An 18,045-nucleotide genomic window follows, 5' to 3' on the forward strand; every position below is an offset into this window, starting at 1 on the left:
CTCATTTAGGCACAATGTTGCACCAGTCTCTGCCACTAATTAATCATGGGATTTTAGCTTTTATGTGTGAAGACGTGAGTTATTGTCTCCAAAGTTAACATTTTCCTAATCTGAAAATGTATTTCCGATAGATATGAACCTCTTCACACATTCCTATCCATCATCCCCACTTCTGATGCCCATTTTTTTATCTTACCTCGTCAAAGAATGAAGTTACAAGAGTGCAGATGCATAGGAGGAGTTACTGCAAATGGAGGTTGTGTTACACTCCTATTGGTAGAGGTCACTTGTCGCATGATGATGTCATCATGCACCAGCACAGTTCATGTTGAAGCATGTTAAATTAGGTGAGAGTTGCCTCAAAGCTTGTGGCATGCATATCTTATCTGTGTGTAGAGGTGAGTATTTATTGGAAATACATTTTCTGATTAGAAAAATATTAGTGTTATATACTAAAATAACAATGTCATTCTTCTCAGGATGTAGGAACGATCACATGACTGACAGTCACTCTCACTGCAAAATAATGGGTGTTGTATCCTTGAGACATCATCTGATTTGTCAGTGGAAAAGATGACTTTTTATTTTGGTATAGTGTGCTCTATTTTATAGGAATCTTTCCCATGAGAAAATGCATGTGATTCCATAGTTGAATGATCCAGATTAGTAGGTGACTAGAATGAGAGGAACTTAGTGGCTTTTTTGATTGGCATTCTATATTAAGAATACATGCTTAGTATGTTCTGAATGCTTGAACATTTTTATAGTACACAAGTGGTGTAGGAAATACATAATGTGCTTGCTTACCACGATATCAAGAAAGGCAGTTATTTTACATTGTAAAATAATTTATAAATACACTGACAGAAAACTCTAGCTAAGAAGCATATGAACTTTTATATTAATGAAATTGTTTGAGTAACTTCCCATTGCAAGTAAATATAATAAGCATTGAAAATATTGAAAACAAAACTTTTCTCAGCTGGTACATGGAATTTAATGAGAGAAAGATGGAATGAAGTGTATTTTTATACATGATATGAATCTCATATTGGTATAATACACCATTATATTGTGTTAAAGTTATTCTGCATTTGAACTCTTTCACTACTGAATTGATGACCATCAGAGTTTCCATACTATAACCTTTAGCATATTTTGTGTATCTTCATGAAATTTTTCAAGCTTCTAGTAAACATTACAAGTCTTTTCTTGACAAAAAATCAGAATTTTTAATTATGTATTTTTACTAAAAATTAGTCTGAATATATGAAGTCAGGGTGTTGACTGCTTTGAGTGCAAAGTGATTTTCATGTTAAGATTAAAAATAATTTTCTTCATCTGAAAATTTTCAAGTTTCATTTGCATAATCTCTAAAACCTCCTGAATTTTTGAATGAAAATAATGGATGGTATAACAAATTTCATTAATCTATGGGACCTGATGATTTACACCAACCCATTATAAGTTGATGAAGGTTATTACGCCATCTGCAATGAACCTTTGTTAAAAATATATCAAAAAGTATTCAAATTATGGCACACTCAGACAGATGGACGATTCATCACTGAATACATAGCTTTTGCCACTTAGGAAGGCTAAACATCAATTATAAAATATAAAACATCATTAACTGAAATAGTTTGATGAACAAAGATGTGAAATCCTTTGATGGTTGTTTTAATATCTGTGTTATTTTTTAGCTGAAGTAGTGGAACCATTTAACTGTGGCATGGATCAACATGTATCCCAAGGTGCAGTCTGTAACTTTAGAATCGATTGTATTAATGCTGCTGATGAAGAAAATTGTTCTTCTTGTGACTTTGAACATGGTCAGTGTGGCTGGGAAGATGTCAATGCTAATGTACAGGGGATGTACAAGTGGATTCGAACTGATGGAAATTCGAAGTTTGGACCACAAACAGACCACACCATTTCCTCAGAAAAAGGTACAAGTACAGTAATTTTAAATAAAGTATTGTTGTGTGGGCTGTTTTTATATGTGTTAGGGTATCTATTTTGGAAAACCTGGATAATAAGAGTACTTGCATAACATATAATATTTAAACACAGCTGTTAATGGATTGTTTTACTGTATATAAATATACAGCAATATTCCCATTCATCTCTATAAAACTGAGTTACTCTTTGATAACACAGGATACTACATGACAGCCTATTTTCAAGAAAATTATAACAATGAAGATAATTTGATGATTAGTGGTCCAAGGTTTCAAGATTCTGGTGCAACTTGCTTTGTTAGCTTTTGGTACAACTACAAAGGACCAGGTAGGATATTTTTTCCTTGAATATAATCAATCTTTATACTTATGAGCTTATATATATTTTGTTGTCTTTGTGCATCATTGACTGTGTTGTTTTTGTAAATGTAGTTAATTGTTGTGAATATGAGAAAAAATTGTTTTGGTCTATATTATTGCAAGTAATATGGAAATCTCTTCTACTTGTTGACATTTAGTTTGTATCTTTATTTTAGTAGACTTTGTGTTACAGCCTCCCCTCCCTCTCCATAACAAGTTAATTACTTATAGTAAATAATAAATAGTTACAAATATGTAAGCACATTTGCAATGATTCATCAGTATTTTATAAATATCACCAGCAGGATTAATAGAGTAGCCATAATATAATTATTTCAAGGAAAGAAAAAAAAGGCTCACTTAACCCTTGAAATATTTTCATGACAAACCAGTCTGTATGTAACTCTAGAAACCAATACTTAAGCTGGTTAATGCTAAATTGTAATGAAAATTTATAAAGACCATTATTGCTAGAGCATTTATTTTTATTGAATAATTAGAGAATTAACCACAAGAATAAACTGTGTGTGATTTATTTTTGCTGGATTTTGTGAATTAACATACTAATGAGCATCTGTTAAAAATGCCATGTAAAAATTTGTTTAGTTATTAATACAATTTAGTGTTTATTTGCATTGTACATCATTGAACTGTTATTATATTTATACATTTATCCATCACTTGAAGTTAATAATAGGTCCTTATACAGTGAAAACTTTGGAGTTAAATATATATTGGCTTATGTATTAGTGTATATCATAATTCTTTAGTGACCTTGGATGTAGAAATTGAGATCAATGAAAGGGAGAACATTCATGTATGGACTCTCCCAAGAAAAGAATCTTTGCCTGATCTCTGGATGGAGGGTCAAGTGTACATTGGACGTGTACCTACTAAAGCTAGAGTAAGTGATGAACTGCTCTTGTTTTTTCTCTGTTTTCAGTTAAAAAAGAACGGCTAAAGAACTTACTTGTATTTTATTCATTTTTTATGCATTTGTTGTAAATTCATCAGGTCACTTATTAACCTAACATTACCAAATGATTAACAAACATCATTGAAATAATTTTGATATAAATTCTGTAATATAAATTTTTTTTAGAACTAGTTTGTTAACACTTTAACAAATTCACTGCCAATGGAGTTGACCCAAAACTTTCACTCAGGCAAAAGGGATTTTTTGTAGTGAAATGGATGCAGTCACACCTAATGAATAGGTTCCAGTCTTTAAGAAAAAAAAATAAGTAGAAAGAGCAGAAACAAGGAAGAAGATAAAAAGGGTGCCAAAATATTGCTCTCTAATTAATAAAACAATCTGTATGTGTGTCTTGAGTGCTTTGGTGAACAGCATAAGAATTTGTAATAGTTTTTTTGACAAGAATTAGTTTGTAAAGCATGTATTTTTTGTTAAAATTTTGCGAGGAAAAAATTATAAATCAAATTTGTTATCTAATTTTGGTAATTTTTTTTTGTGAAAGTCATTTTGTATTCAATGGGTATTTTCCTTTCAGTAAAAACAGTGATAGGCTCCACTTGCCAGAATCTAGGTAATGCTAAATATTGGATAATATGAAATAAAATAGCACAACTACTGATAATTTAGTAATAATGTTTTTCAGAAGAGAAAGTTGTTGGTGCAAAGTCATTCTTTTAGACAAGTGGATCAGTATAAACTTTCTTTTTAAACTAAATTTTCAACACAAAGTAATATGTGTAATCTTATACAGTGTTTGTCACAAATAACCAAAGTAGCTTGAACTCTCTTAAGCCAAGCCAGATGTTACTGGTTTCTGTATTGCTTGTTTGCTATTTGCCAATAAATATGTACAGAAAAACATATGTCCAAGCTTGAGACTTAATAACAAAGGTTGCAATGTAGCCTATATCTGAGTAAATGAATTAGCAGGTTTATGACCTTGAAATATCTGGTCAAGGAGAATGTCATTACATCAGTTCAAAATTGGGAACAGTTAGTGCAGATAATTCTTATGTAACTATGTGTGAATAGCTGAAGCAAACAAATAAAAAAAAGAGTTTGTTTCACTTAACTTCCTGTGAACACAGACTGTTTCTTATGGAAACATGATTATTTTTTGTAATTAAAGGTTTGTAAAGATGTAAATAGAATTAGAAAAACATTTTTTTTGGTCCCTCACTTAGTCAGGACATTTAGGTTTATTCTGATACAAAGTGCCTGGAATTTTTCCAAACTTTTGGTTTGGACATAACTCTTTACAGCACATAGGTTACTTTTGTATAGGAATGATGTCTTTACTCTCAAGAATTGTTGTTTTTGAACTTGGATATTTTATAGCCCATCTGAATGTTTTTGAGTTACAATCTTTTTAAGCAATGTACATGTTTGTCACTAAAAGGCTAAGCCTGCAGATCAACTTGTATTTTTGCCAATTTCTTATTTAACCATGCCAGTATTATATGCCACAGTGTTTAGTTTATGTAATTAGGTTTATGATATTTCTATCATTACAAATAGGCCAATGGTAATATTATATTGTCTTCTTGTCTAGTTTATTGCTATTTGCCAGAACATTTGCTCGAGTAGTGGTTTTGCTCAGAAGGCCTAAAATATTACGGGATTGGTCAATGTCCTGGACACTCCTTTATTAAGCAGAAACTATCTCTCACTCATGTATTCTGACAGGCATGTGTCAAGATCCACCTAGCTTTGATAGAGCTGGACTGACTACCTAACTTTGTGGTGCAAGCCATCTCTGCATTCCCCAAGTGTGGCCAACTTAACTTGTAGTGTCAGTGTTTACTTTCCTGCACCTGCTGAGCCATCAGTCAAAACCAATAGCCTTGTCTACTTTTCTGCTTGGTAAGTTACAGGCAGTTCTCATAAGATCCAATGCACCACAGAGAAGGGGGAACACTTTGCTCTTCTCTTCAGGGATGAAATCAATGGCCTAGGCTTGGACATGAAAACCTTGGAAGGACCAGGGTAGTCCTGCTTGTTCTCTGGGTATCAGTGTAGTTGAATTGGGATGTGTGGGTGGTTGGTAAACCCTACATGTTGTAGGTGCTTGTTTAGGATGGTTTGTTTGAGGTACAGCAATTGCAGACTTCTTCCTCTCTTGTGACTGGTTTGATGTTACCACTTCATTTCTCATCACCATAGGACTGCATCTGCAAGAGTGAGGGTCTGGCATGGGCAGGTGGTTAAAATGCTTGACTCACAGTCTGGAGGTCATGGGTTCAAATCCCCATCCCACCAAACATGCTTGTCCTGTCAGCTGTGGGGGTTTTATAATGTGATGGTCAATCCCACTGTTCATTCTTAACAGAGCAGCCCAAATATTGGTGGTGGGTGGTGATGACTAGCTGTCTTCTCTCTAGTCTTTCACTGCTAAATTAGGAATGGTTTGCGCAGATAGCCCTCATGTATCTTTGCATAAAATTCAAAACAAATCAAACCAAACTGTAAGAGTGTAAATATTTTTCACATCCAGGTAATGCCTCCTCCTCAATCATATTGATGAGGGTATTTAATCCACTAAAGCCATTGCAGGGTACACTTTACTGTGCAAACGGTGCAGATTGTCTGCATAAATAGCCAAGTTCTCTATGGTACCCCTATTTTAAGCCTTGAACTCAGCATATTAGGTTGTTCACTGGATCAAACCTGCAGCTGTACTTGAGATTGACTATCTTTGGGCCCCAAATTTGCTTCATGCTCAAGTGCAAGTATTCCATTACTACACTCTTGAATGTTGGGGGCAAGATGTGTGTTGCCTCACTTAAGGACCTGTGGTTGTAGCAGAGCTTTTCCCACAAAAACTGTCAGCCATCACTTGATTGAGATGCCCACCATGTTGCAGGTATGGTATAGTAAGCATGTTCAGGGCTTCTGACTCACAGAAGAGCAGTCAGTCCTTGGTTCAGGGCAGTAGAGTAATGAGATAGTGTCATTAATCTGTTTGTTAGCTCTGCACCCACTAGCAGTATACCTCCTGGTTCAGAAAGGCTTAACTGCTCCAAGGTTCACCATCTTTACCATTTGGTGCCAACTATCTCACCTTTTGATGAAGGAGCTCCATTTGACTAACTTTGTACCCAATGGCACCTGTCTTATCTGATCGTCTTCTTTGGGTTGCTTCATCCAAAGTTGGAGTTGGGTTAATCTGGCTGATGAAAGCTTGGGAGTCCAATACAGATTGTCCTTTTTGACCTTGGATCCACCAAATGACACATCTCTGCTACAACCCTCAGTTATATCTGTGCTTCCCTTGCACTGAGGTCAATCCTTAGGTGAGGACATTAATGGTTATTCTGGGTGTATTAGATATCAGGGGCTCTCCTTCTTGACTTGTCAGCTGCAACAAGAAAGAAATAATGGACCTTTGTAGCATCAGCAAAAGTCCTAAGTCCAGGAGAGGCCTCTTAGGCAGCCATCTCCCTTCAGTGACTTCCTCTTGTTAGTAAGTCCTTTGAGTTCTGGAAAATGCCATTTTAAATTTAATAACATAAGAGTAGGAGTAAAGGACAGTATGTCAGCAGAAAACTCCATAATAAGATACACTGTGATGATAACACCAAACTTTTCTCTTTCCTATCCACTTTGTGATATTTTCAAGTCAAACTAATTTTCAATAGAGTGACAAGGTAGGTCTGTAGGATAACTCGGGGTTTAAATGATATATTAATTTTGAAGTAATTCTGAGTTCATGAGAAGGAAATGAAGATAATATACACTATTGTACAAAAATACAAGGAACAATCTTAATTGTTTAGGAAAACAAATACACTGTGTATATATATGTATGCTTTTGGAAGACGGATGGTCACTTTTACTGGATCTAGACTATTTTCTGTCGAAACTGCATTGGTTGAGATTCCACTCTAGACTAATTATACCGCATGTTTCTTAGTTATGTTGGTAATGCCAGACTTACCCAGAGTGACTTGTGCTACCTATGAGGCTAGTCATTCCCATTTAAAAATATGGGAGGTTGTAACTTCAAGACATCACCTGACCATTGTTCAAAAGTGATATCTAATTTAATATATATTGGGCAGCTTCATAGCTCTTTCACCCATGGACAGATCAGGTGTTATCTCAATGGATGACACAGAACAGTAGGTAGCTAGAGAGAAAGTAATTTAATGACTTTCTTGAATACAGGTTACTTAGAATAAATGAAAATTTTAAATTGAAATAAGAATGTAGAAAGTGCATGATATGCCTACATACCACAGCTGTATGAGATAAAGTTTTAATTTTAATATTGTGTTTAAAGTGAATGTATGTGTGTGTGTATATATATACACATATATATAAAGTTACAGTTTACATTTTGTATCTTGGTTTGAAAAATATTCTGAAACATACTTACCTTTGCTGACACTGTAGCTATTCCTCGATCTCCAAGGTTTCCACTCTTTGCCATTCTAAGCATTGAAAATGCTTGCTCCAGTCTTTTATACCCCACTCGAATGCCCTTGGCAAATTCTAATTTGCAAAATTCTCCACCAACTTCAATTCGTCCTCTATATAGGTACTGTATATAAGCACCTCATTCAGATAATGTAATTACTTTTCTCAATAAAGCATTCGGCACGGGTTTCTATAAACAGGAGTGTTGTGATTATTTACAATTTACGTTGCGACTTTGAACGTGGTTGGTGTTACTATGGTTATATCTTTGTTTATATTTATAGATTACTGTAACAATAACAACAAAAAGCATACTGATGGGTATGAATTTCTGACTTAATGTTTCTACTATGGAGGCCAACCAAACCTCTACTCTTCCACCTCTGCTATCTAGTGTTTGTCAATGGCCAGGGGAGGGGTCACTCTCAGTTGAAGCTGTCTGGGATATGATCTGTTGTAAGATGTAGTCATATATGCAGACCAAGGATGTCTCTCTGGGGAGTTCTGAGGCGGCTCTTATAAATGACTCGGGACCAGCTGTGGTGAATTTACTCACTTTTTCCGGCTCCTTCTTTAACTAAGTCGGCTTCAACAGAGGATCATCTTGATTAGCCACCTCCAGCTCCTTTTAATCGGTTGGTTATTTGAGTTTGTGAGATTTTGGGGTCTTTCCTGTTGCATTTGACTCTACTCCTTCCTTGTTGGCAGAGAAGGTGGCAAGTGACTACTTGGTTTTTCCTCCTCCTCCTGATATTGCTGTTTGTGGTGGGAGATTTGCCACTCAGTTACGTGACAGGATAGCTATTCCTTCTCCCGCATGTTTATCGGAACAGCATGCTTTGGCTTATCATCGCCTGGAGGAGGTATATTTAGATTCTCAATGGATGGACCCCCTCTCTTGGACCTGTGGGGGTCTAGTTTGGAATCTCTGATCACTTTAAACAGATCACAGTTTCTTTGATTTGTGTTACTCTCACAACTGTCCTGAGGTGTTTATTCTCGATCCAACTTTTGTTGGAAGCCTATCAACACTCCTCTCAGCAATTTGAGGATGAGTTGGGGATCTTGCTGATGTCTACTTCAGTCAGATTGTCTTCTTCAGTTCTTTTTCTGGTTTCCTGGCTGGTTTGTTGTTGGGATTTATTGGGTACAGAAACTTTGTTAGAAAGTTTTCGTTTACCATCTTATGCTCTCAGGGATTTATGGGAAGCTCCTTTTCTCCGTCCCATGTTGTTTGCCGGAGTTCCAGAGATGTTAGAATCATGAATTGATTCAGTCCATTTACATTCTTCTTTATTGTCACTGGCTTCTCGCCTTTCTGCCGCTAATTTAGGTGTGTTGACTTATAGTGTTTCCCAACCCCCTCCTTCGGTTTCCAGATCTATTGGTTCCCATAATAGAGTCCGTCCATCTTTTTGAGGATCTTCAGCTCGGGTGAACCATCGACAACGGTGTTGGGGACCATTCTATGGGAGCAGTGAGAGCACGATTACATCACTTTCTGGACATGTGAAGTTCTTTCACCAGGTATCCATGGGTACTCCATGTTTTGGCTTCAGGGTTGGTCATTGCCTCCATCATGTTGCAAGTACAGCATAGTAGGCATATTCAGTGCTTCTGACTCTCAGAAGAGCAATCAGTCTTTGGTCCAGGGCAGTAGAGTAATGAGATGATGTCATTAATCACGTCCCCTTAATTCCAACCCCGAGTTGTGGGACCTCGGCTATATGGTTGGGGCTGGCCTAAACTGATGATTACTCATATTCTATTCCACATTTGTTCCAGGTGAAGAACATACCTGTTCTGGATGTAGTGCGGTTCCCGCACTCTTGTATCATTATTATCTTGGTATACTACTGTTCTATACAGATGCTTTCTGTATGGATCATGCATGCATCGGCCCTTCCACCTTCTCAATGTGGGATTCTACATATAGTGTTGGTGGAGGTAAGTATGTTTAGGAAGTTAACATTTTTCTAAACTGAAAATGTATTTTCAATAATACTTACCTCCGCTGACACTCTTCTGCCCTACCTCCCCATTAAAATCTGGTTTATGTCTCGAAAAAGTAATTGCATTATTTGAATGAGATGCTTATATACAGTACCTACATGGAGGGCATGTTGAAGTTGGTGGAGAATTTTGCAAATTAGAATTTGCCAAGGGCATTTAAGTGGGGTATAAAAGACTGGAGCAAGTGTTTTCAATTCGTAAATGGGCAAAGAGTGGAACCCTGGAGATCAAGACATAGCTATAGTATCAGCAGAGGTAAGTATTATTCAAAATACATTTTCAATTTAGGAAAATGTTAACTTCTGTAACAATCCATACAATTTGTGTAATATTGTATGTTTATTCTTGGCAGTTGTACTTTAGGAGTTCCAACTCAGGTTCTGAACGACAGTATGTTGCTATAGATGATATAAGAACAATTGATTGTGGAATACCACGTAAGTAGTTGTAATATATTTTCTTAAGTTATAACTTATAGAAAAATAGTAAAGTAACTTTGAAACTTGTGATATTTAATGAAGATGACAATGATTGTCAAGAATTAAATTTTGATTAGAACTAATTATATTAAAGGTTTAGATTATTAAATCAAAGATTTTTTCACTGTCAAACATAATTTTCACTTAATTCAGTACAAGTATTTTTCATTCAGATATTTTATTAAATTGCTTCAGTGATGAGGAATAAGAATTTATTATTTTATAAAAGTAATTTGATTTAACTTTACCATAGCTACATAAAAGGAGGGGTTACAACAATATTTTACACTGATGATAAATTTATAAGAATGAAGACCAATTGTACAATGTATTATAAAAATCATGTTGGTGAAGTACAAAATTAACGAAATGATAGCAGTAAAGTTGCATGACATTTTGATAGCTTTATGGTGATATTTCCATATTTGTTGTAGAGTTTTAGAACTATTCAGCCCTCATCAGCATACCTGGGGTCCACAAGGACCCCAGTGACTTTCTCAGTTGTACATCTTTTTACATAATCATTACAAATTTATATTAATTCATGTAATTGTCAAGGAAAAACCCTGAATCAATATGACATGTGTTTTCAAAACAGGCAGACAGAGTAAGTAGTTATAATCTCATATTTTTCTTGGCTCCACACAGACTTCATACTATCATTGACCATCACTATACATGCACTTTGCCCTATAGGATATGAAACAAGTTTCTAAATTTTTATTTGTACTATATAAGCTGTTGTAGTGGATAATTCATCAAAGTAGTACAGTATCATCTCCTCTGATTGCTTATAACATCATTGTGGTAAGTGTGTATGCATATCTCGTTCCTCAACAAGTGTTCTCTGTGATAACTGCTTATAATGCCCTATTTTATAGAAACCTTGTTTGGTAATTATTGTAAATAACCTGCTTATTGGATTTTCTATCCATAACCTACTATAAGTATACATTTGTGTTGGGGACTGGACAGACCCAAGGTAACTCACAATGTACACTTTCAGTTTTCTTTGAGTCGAATTTTACATTATTGTGTTAATCTCATCATGGATAATGACTTGAATATAGGAGTATGATAAAACTTTGGCATTTTTTTAATACACTGTTTGTACAAGGAATGGTTTAATACTACTTATTTGTATACTGGTGTACAATGTAATTTTGTAATTTATTGATTTGTCAACATATTTCCTCTAGAATACATATATTTTTATGTTAATCACATTGAATGCTAACGTTAATAAAAGTTGTAATGCAATTTCAATCCAGAGCTTACTATAATGGTAATTTTGTGCTGGGGTCTGGTTGGACCTCAGGTGTTCCACAATGTAACTTTTCAAAGGGGTGCTGATGAGGGTTAATGGTTGTTAATGTATGAGAAATGTAACTTTTCTGTAACTTAAAATGAATTTACTAATGTTTTTTAAGGAAATATGTTTCACAGAGTTTTGTGATAATCAAAAGAATATATGTAATTATAAAGCTGTAAATTAGCAGTATTATTTTAAACCACAAAATTAACTTCCTGTTCTTACCAAAAAATGTACTTAAACTGGTTTTGCTAGAAGTGGTTTTCATGGTTTATGTTAGACAAAGATCCATTACGATAACATTTTATGAATGAAAATCCATGTGCATGTGTATGATTTTACAAATCAAGAAAGACCTGAATGAAATTAAAACAACTCATTTTCGAAAAAAATTTCTTTAATCAGTTTATGTTTCATCAATGGACTATATAGAAAACTCTGGGAGAAATTGAAATGAATGAAACCTAACTCTATTTAAAATAATACAGTTTTTTCAAGGAATCTACATTTTATATTGGACTATTACCAAAATCAGAGCTTTGGTTAAGTTGCTTGAAACACTCAAAAGAACTTTAATTACCAGTTATCTGTCACAATTTTGAGTGTTTTACTGTAAAAAATTAGAATTTTTTTATTAATAATATAATCAGCCACCATCATGAAATATTTATCATTTCATTCCTGAAGGTTTAATATTTGGATATTATGAAATTATGTATATGTAAAATTAATTATGAAATGCAATGTTTGGTTATTTATATGTATATCACAATTAATTATAATCCTGTTTAGTTATTCATATGTATATTATGTTATAGTATCACAATTGATTATACTCACATCTAACTTTTGATGTCAGATTGTAAACTATAAGTAACAGGAGATTAAAAAAATAAAATTTAGTGTAGGAATATTTCAACATTTTTTTCTAAAATCTAGCTTCAGAATCTTTCTGTTTTTCAAACTATTTTTTTAGTTATTATTATAACATTTATTAATTTTTTAGCACCAGTTTTGGATGAATGTTCTGACACCCAGTTCCGGTGTGCAAACAAAGCTTGTATTGACAGAAGCCGTGTTTGCGATTATACTGATGATTGTGGTGACCGAAGTGATGAACAGTACTGTTGTATGTATTTGAATAAGCTTATAGTTTTTCTTATAAATAATCTACTGAATTCTGTCTATTTGTACTTTTGGTACAGTTGAATTAAGAACTACTTAACCAAAAAAATGTTCTTTTTTGCTTTCTCAAAAATGCAATTAGTTGTTTTTAATTTAATAGAAATTAATTTGAATTTAGAGATTGGACCAGTATAATTCTGGAGAAATATTTAGATTTATGTCAAAACTGCATAAATGATTATATATATATATCATTTAGAACTTGTATGCTGTGATTATAAAAACACTTGGGAAAATTATTTAAGCTTTCTCAATCATAAAAAAAAAATATGTTGTTGACTTTTTGGTTTTAATTTTGCAGATCAGTACCACTATCGTTGTAATTTTGATTATTCACTTTGTGACTGGCAACATGATGTAGCTGGAAATGCAAGATTTATAAGAAGGTCTGGGTTCCAGTTTTTGTCTGAGGGCCCCACGAGAGACCACACAAGAGGACTTCGTTTTGGTAAGGTCCATACTTTTGAAAAATCTTAGGACAAAACCAAAGGTCTTGAGTTAAATAATAGGAGTGTCTTTGTTTTAGGTAGCTAGCTGTTAATATCTGTAGATGTTTATAGTTAAAAATATTAAATGGCTCAAATGTATAATTATATTTTTGCTTCATGATTTATGCTACCAGTATCTCATTTTAAACAGTCCTTAATGATGTAATACATTTAAAAACACATACTAATTTATACCTTCATTTATGCATGTTATTCTATAACCTAACATGCCATGCTAGAGTGATAAAACTTGATTAATTTCTATGATAAAATTATTTTACCCTCTTGCTATGGGCAGGTTAAAGAGCTCATGTCATGACCTTTCAGAGAGTTATTTTCAAAATTTTATTAAATAACTTCATTATTACTACATGTCAGTAAAATTAGCATTAAAACATAGTATATAATTCAAATTTTAATATATGTTTTAATTTCTTAATCTAAAAGGAAATGTAAGAAAGAAAATGTTAAATATTGAATTTTGTCACATAGCACCTTCTCTTGTCGTATTGCTCAGTTTATATTTTATTATGCCTACCACACAACATGTACAGTGGTTAACAAATTAGAAACTTGAATTTGAGATACAGACAAACTCGAATATAAAATAAGAACCTCCCACCTCTTTGATTTGCTGAGATATCAATATATTTAGCCAATCTAGTAGAGTGGCTCCTCCCACTACTCCATTGGTTTGAAACTTCTCATCTAGTTCTACCTATTTCTCTTGATTACATGTTTATAACCAATTGAAAGAGCACATTCCAATCTATATAAATCTGACACTTGTTTGTAAATAGCTTGAAGGAGAAAGTCATAATTTTACTGAAACTGTTGAAGTGTGATGACTAAGTTACTGCTCTGAATAGAAATGAAATTTTTTTATGACTGACATACATCTTATTTAGAAATCCATATAAATTACAGGGGTTTTATGTGTATTAATATCATAAGTTGATATATTTTTTTTTACAAAAATGTATATTTGAAGCCTACAAAAATTAATATATCTTTATCTTCCATTTGGAAGAATAAACAAGGCTTATAGCAAGGCTTAGCATGTATGACGTATGAGCACAGAACAATTTTGTAACACTGTAAGTACTTAAAATCATTGTTTTTGGATGTATTTTTATTTATTGTTCTATGTTTTAAGAAAAATAACTAAAATTTAAGCATTTATGAATAAATAGTAATAATATATATATACACATATGTAATGTATGGGAACTGAAATATCACTGTATTCTGCAAAATACTGGTATTATAGTTAGAGATTTGTACTTTGTAGACAATATATTGCTATTCCTACTGAATTTGTGTTATTCCTCTAATTGTCTAAAATCAAGTGAAATAAAACAAACTATGTAATATTAGAAACTTCACAACTTAAGAAAAAAGGGTTATTCATAACATTTTTGAAAGTTACAATATTTTACAAAAGTCGGTGAAATAAAGTTATGCACAAATGTTTATACATGTCGAAAAGGAACAATGCACATACAAATTACATAAAACAAAATAAAGTTATACAAACTCTGACATATAAAAATGCATACAAATGTTGACACATGATAAAATGAACAATAAGAATGAAAGAATCAAGAATTTTGAAAAACTTTTAGAAAACACATATAAAGTTGTACAAAGAAAAAAAACTAGTACCAATGAATGGCAATTTATATAGATAGGTATTTTACTTCAAACATTTTAGAAAACTCCAAAATTCTTACTTATGATGGCATATATAAAAAATTGTAAACTGATTTTGACACATGAAAAGGTACATAATTATTGTACATACAAGTGTATGACTAATAAAAGAAAACTTTACAAAAATATTTCAGTAAAAAAACGATGTGAACAGGAAACATTGCTGTAAATTCAAATACAAACAATCAAAAATGCTATTGAGATATTTATTAGTTTTTAGAGAAAAAAACTAATTATAAAGAAAGGAAAAGAGCAGACACTTTTATCTTGTACATAAGTAATACTTTAGTGAAACTTTCATAACAGACTTATTTTTATTTTATGTAGTTATAACATGAAAAATAAATCAGCTATAATACTTTCAGCAGTGTTGGCTATGTATTAAGTAAAAGCTTAACTTCTTTGTAAAGTATTAGTGTGATACTCTTCAAATTGTTTCGTACAAAGAAGTTCATAACAAAGTTTACATTTTATAAGTACCTTGTCTTGTGGGAGACACAGTCTTCATCTTTTCCTTTTACCTTTGTCCAAAATTAACTGAGGTTTTGTTACCTCAGTATCCCCCCCCTTCATGTCATAGTATTAGGGTGTAAAGTTGAAAGTGTGTAAATGTCTTGTTTTTCAGTCCACTTCACAGCTGTCAGAGTTTCACATTTAAAGAATCATGCTTCCCCACTTCTTAGGTTTGTAGAAACCAGTTGTTGTGGGAAATACAGTCTGTGTATCTGCTGAATCTTTAGCTGGCATTTATCCCTCTTTGCCTGTGTAGCTTTTAAACTTCAGGCAGTATCAACTCACAGCTTCTACCAGGACCCATAGCTTGATACTCCACTTGACAGGTTTCTTTGATAGATATTGAAATAAACCAATTCTACATTTTGTACCCAATATTTGTTCATCTATAGTTAGATCCCTGTTAGGAGAGTAGTGGGAACAAGGACTTTAGAAGAAGGTCTGTGAAAGGTCTAACCTTAAAATGTTTATCATAGTTACAGTCAGTTCTAGTAAGAGCATTAGTATTGTTATTAAATGTTAGTAGTATGGATAGCTAAAAATGTATCCCTAGAGAAGATGTTAGGAAATCAAGAAGTATGAAAAGAAAGATAGGTAGACCAGTAGTCAGAAAGAGAAGGAAAAGGCTTAAGTCCCATAGTTACTGTTAACTCTCTCAACATGGGCTCAATCAATTTGATCAACCACATTATCTTTTTGTACTCGTTTAAAGTCTCTATAGATTTAATACTTCTAACTTTCATATAGTGTGTATGTCTTCACACAATTTGGCAGTCTTTCAGTTAACATTATAAGTCTTTCACATACAAAAAATCATATTTTTAGTGAAGTATTTTTAATAAACTAAAATAAATTTTGTTCATGAATATATTGAGTATTTGTTTTGAATAGTCTGTGTACAAAGTAATTTTTATGCTAAGATTAAAAGCACTTTTCTTCATCTCAAAAATCTCAAATTTCATTTGTGTAATCCCTAAAACCTCCTAAATATGTTTCAAACGTTTTTTTTTCTTTCAGTAAAACTTTACATTTTATCTATTTTCTTTACCCTATCTCTATGTGGGATTGGTGAATTTGACCAACCTTATAACCACCTAGATAATTCTAAATTACCCTTTTTTTCTTTTGGGAATGACTTCAAATTGTAACTACATTTGTTTAACTACATTATTTAAAGCTTTGGATACAACTGTGGTAATTAACTGTGTAACAAACATTTATATATATGTTTGACTTGTTTTAATATATATTATTCTAAAACAAGTGGATTATATGCTTTTTATTGTTAAAATTTATCACCAACAAGTCACTGACACCTACTGTAAAGAATCCGGCTTATCCACATACATAAAAACATGATATTATGCGTAATAAAAACTGAATTGTTTTTTGTGTTAGAAATATTTATTTTTTTGAACATGGGGCATCTTATTAAGGTTGAGCACTGAGATAAATATCTTATTAATAACACAAAAGCTAACTATAGATTAATCTCAAAGATTGTGTGCTTTTGCTAAAGACATGAATTTAATAGGCTAACATATGCACTTTAAATACATTTGTATGTACAGATATGTTGTTCCAGTGTGTTTAGAGAGAATATGACAAGTGTGTATCAAAGAACTGAAATAACGGTTTCATTTCATTGCTCTATCATTAAAATCAGAAATGGGTGTTCTGCAATGTTTACATATTTTAACTCTTTGTAATAATTTAATTGATGCTTGTTTACAGGAGGATTTTTGTTCTTGGCACCAGACATGAACACCAATAAGCTTGCTAAACTAGCTGGTCCTATATTTCAACCAACAGAAAACTGCATAGTGAGTAAAAATATGTTTTATGACCCTCATGTTTATTTTGTGGAATAAATTTATAAACATAGATTTTATGTAGCACTGATATAATATGAATGTATTGTAATTTTATTGAATAAATTTAAATATCTTCACCTAAAGTATGTAAGAAACGCTTTTTTACATTGCCATTTTCTGTTTCAAAATATGAACAACTAACTCTTCATAAGATTACTATGCCACTAAGTTTGATCAGAATCTCATCAAATGTACAGATGGGTAATCAAATGCAATATATTAATAGCATCTTTGCATGAATTTTCTTCATCTTAGCATTTGTTCCATATACTTGGGGTCTGCTTTTCTGGTTATTTTCTTCCACTCTTTTCTATTCTGTGTCAAAGCTACTACTTTCATACCAAATTTCCTCATGTCTGTTTTCATTGCATCCATTCACCTTTTCTTCACATATCCTCTTGACATTTTCTCTTCCATTGTCATATTTGTCACTCTCCTACCAACATACTCCTCTTCTTTTCTTTCCACAGGACCGAGCCATCTAAGGTGAGTTTATCTTTTTTTCTCCATAATTGGTACTACTTTCACTCTCTACCTAACGGTTTTGCTTCTGATGCAGTTTTTGTTTTCTTGACATCCCTGTCATCCACCTCAACATCTGCATTTCTGCCACATTCATAATCTTCAATAACGAGGATCCCACTTTGAGACTAATAATGCTTGGAGACAGCTTGAATGGGTAATGGAGAAAAACTTTAATATAAGTTTAACATAACAGCAAATATACAACATTTGATGACAAAACCTTGACA

General features: G+C 32.9%; 1 protein-coding gene across 1 annotated transcript in view; it reads left to right on the plus strand.

Annotated features, from left to right (window-relative positions):
- Positions 1–18,045, plus strand: part of LOC106466712 (MAM and LDL-receptor class A domain-containing protein 2-like) — a 141,534-nt gene that overhangs the window by 8,002 nt on the left and 115,487 nt on the right. Inside the window, exons 4-10 of the mRNA XM_022394788.1 lie at positions 1,704–1,949; positions 2,161–2,289; positions 3,092–3,225; positions 10,082–10,166; positions 12,527–12,649; positions 13,007–13,153; positions 17,154–17,242. Coding sequence (XP_022250496.1) covers positions 1,704–1,949; positions 2,161–2,289; positions 3,092–3,225; positions 10,082–10,166; positions 12,527–12,649; positions 13,007–13,153; positions 17,154–17,242 — 953 coding nt within the window. The remainder of the gene's footprint in view (positions 1–1,703; positions 1,950–2,160; positions 2,290–3,091; positions 3,226–10,081; positions 10,167–12,526; positions 12,650–13,006; positions 13,154–17,153; positions 17,243–18,045) is intronic.

Source organism: Limulus polyphemus, unplaced genomic scaffold, assembly GCF_000517525.1.
Source record: "Limulus polyphemus unplaced genomic scaffold, Limulus_polyphemus-2.1.2 Scaffold2355, whole genome shotgun sequence".
NCBI classification, from domain to species: domain Eukaryota; kingdom Metazoa; phylum Arthropoda; class Merostomata; order Xiphosura; family Limulidae; genus Limulus; species Limulus polyphemus.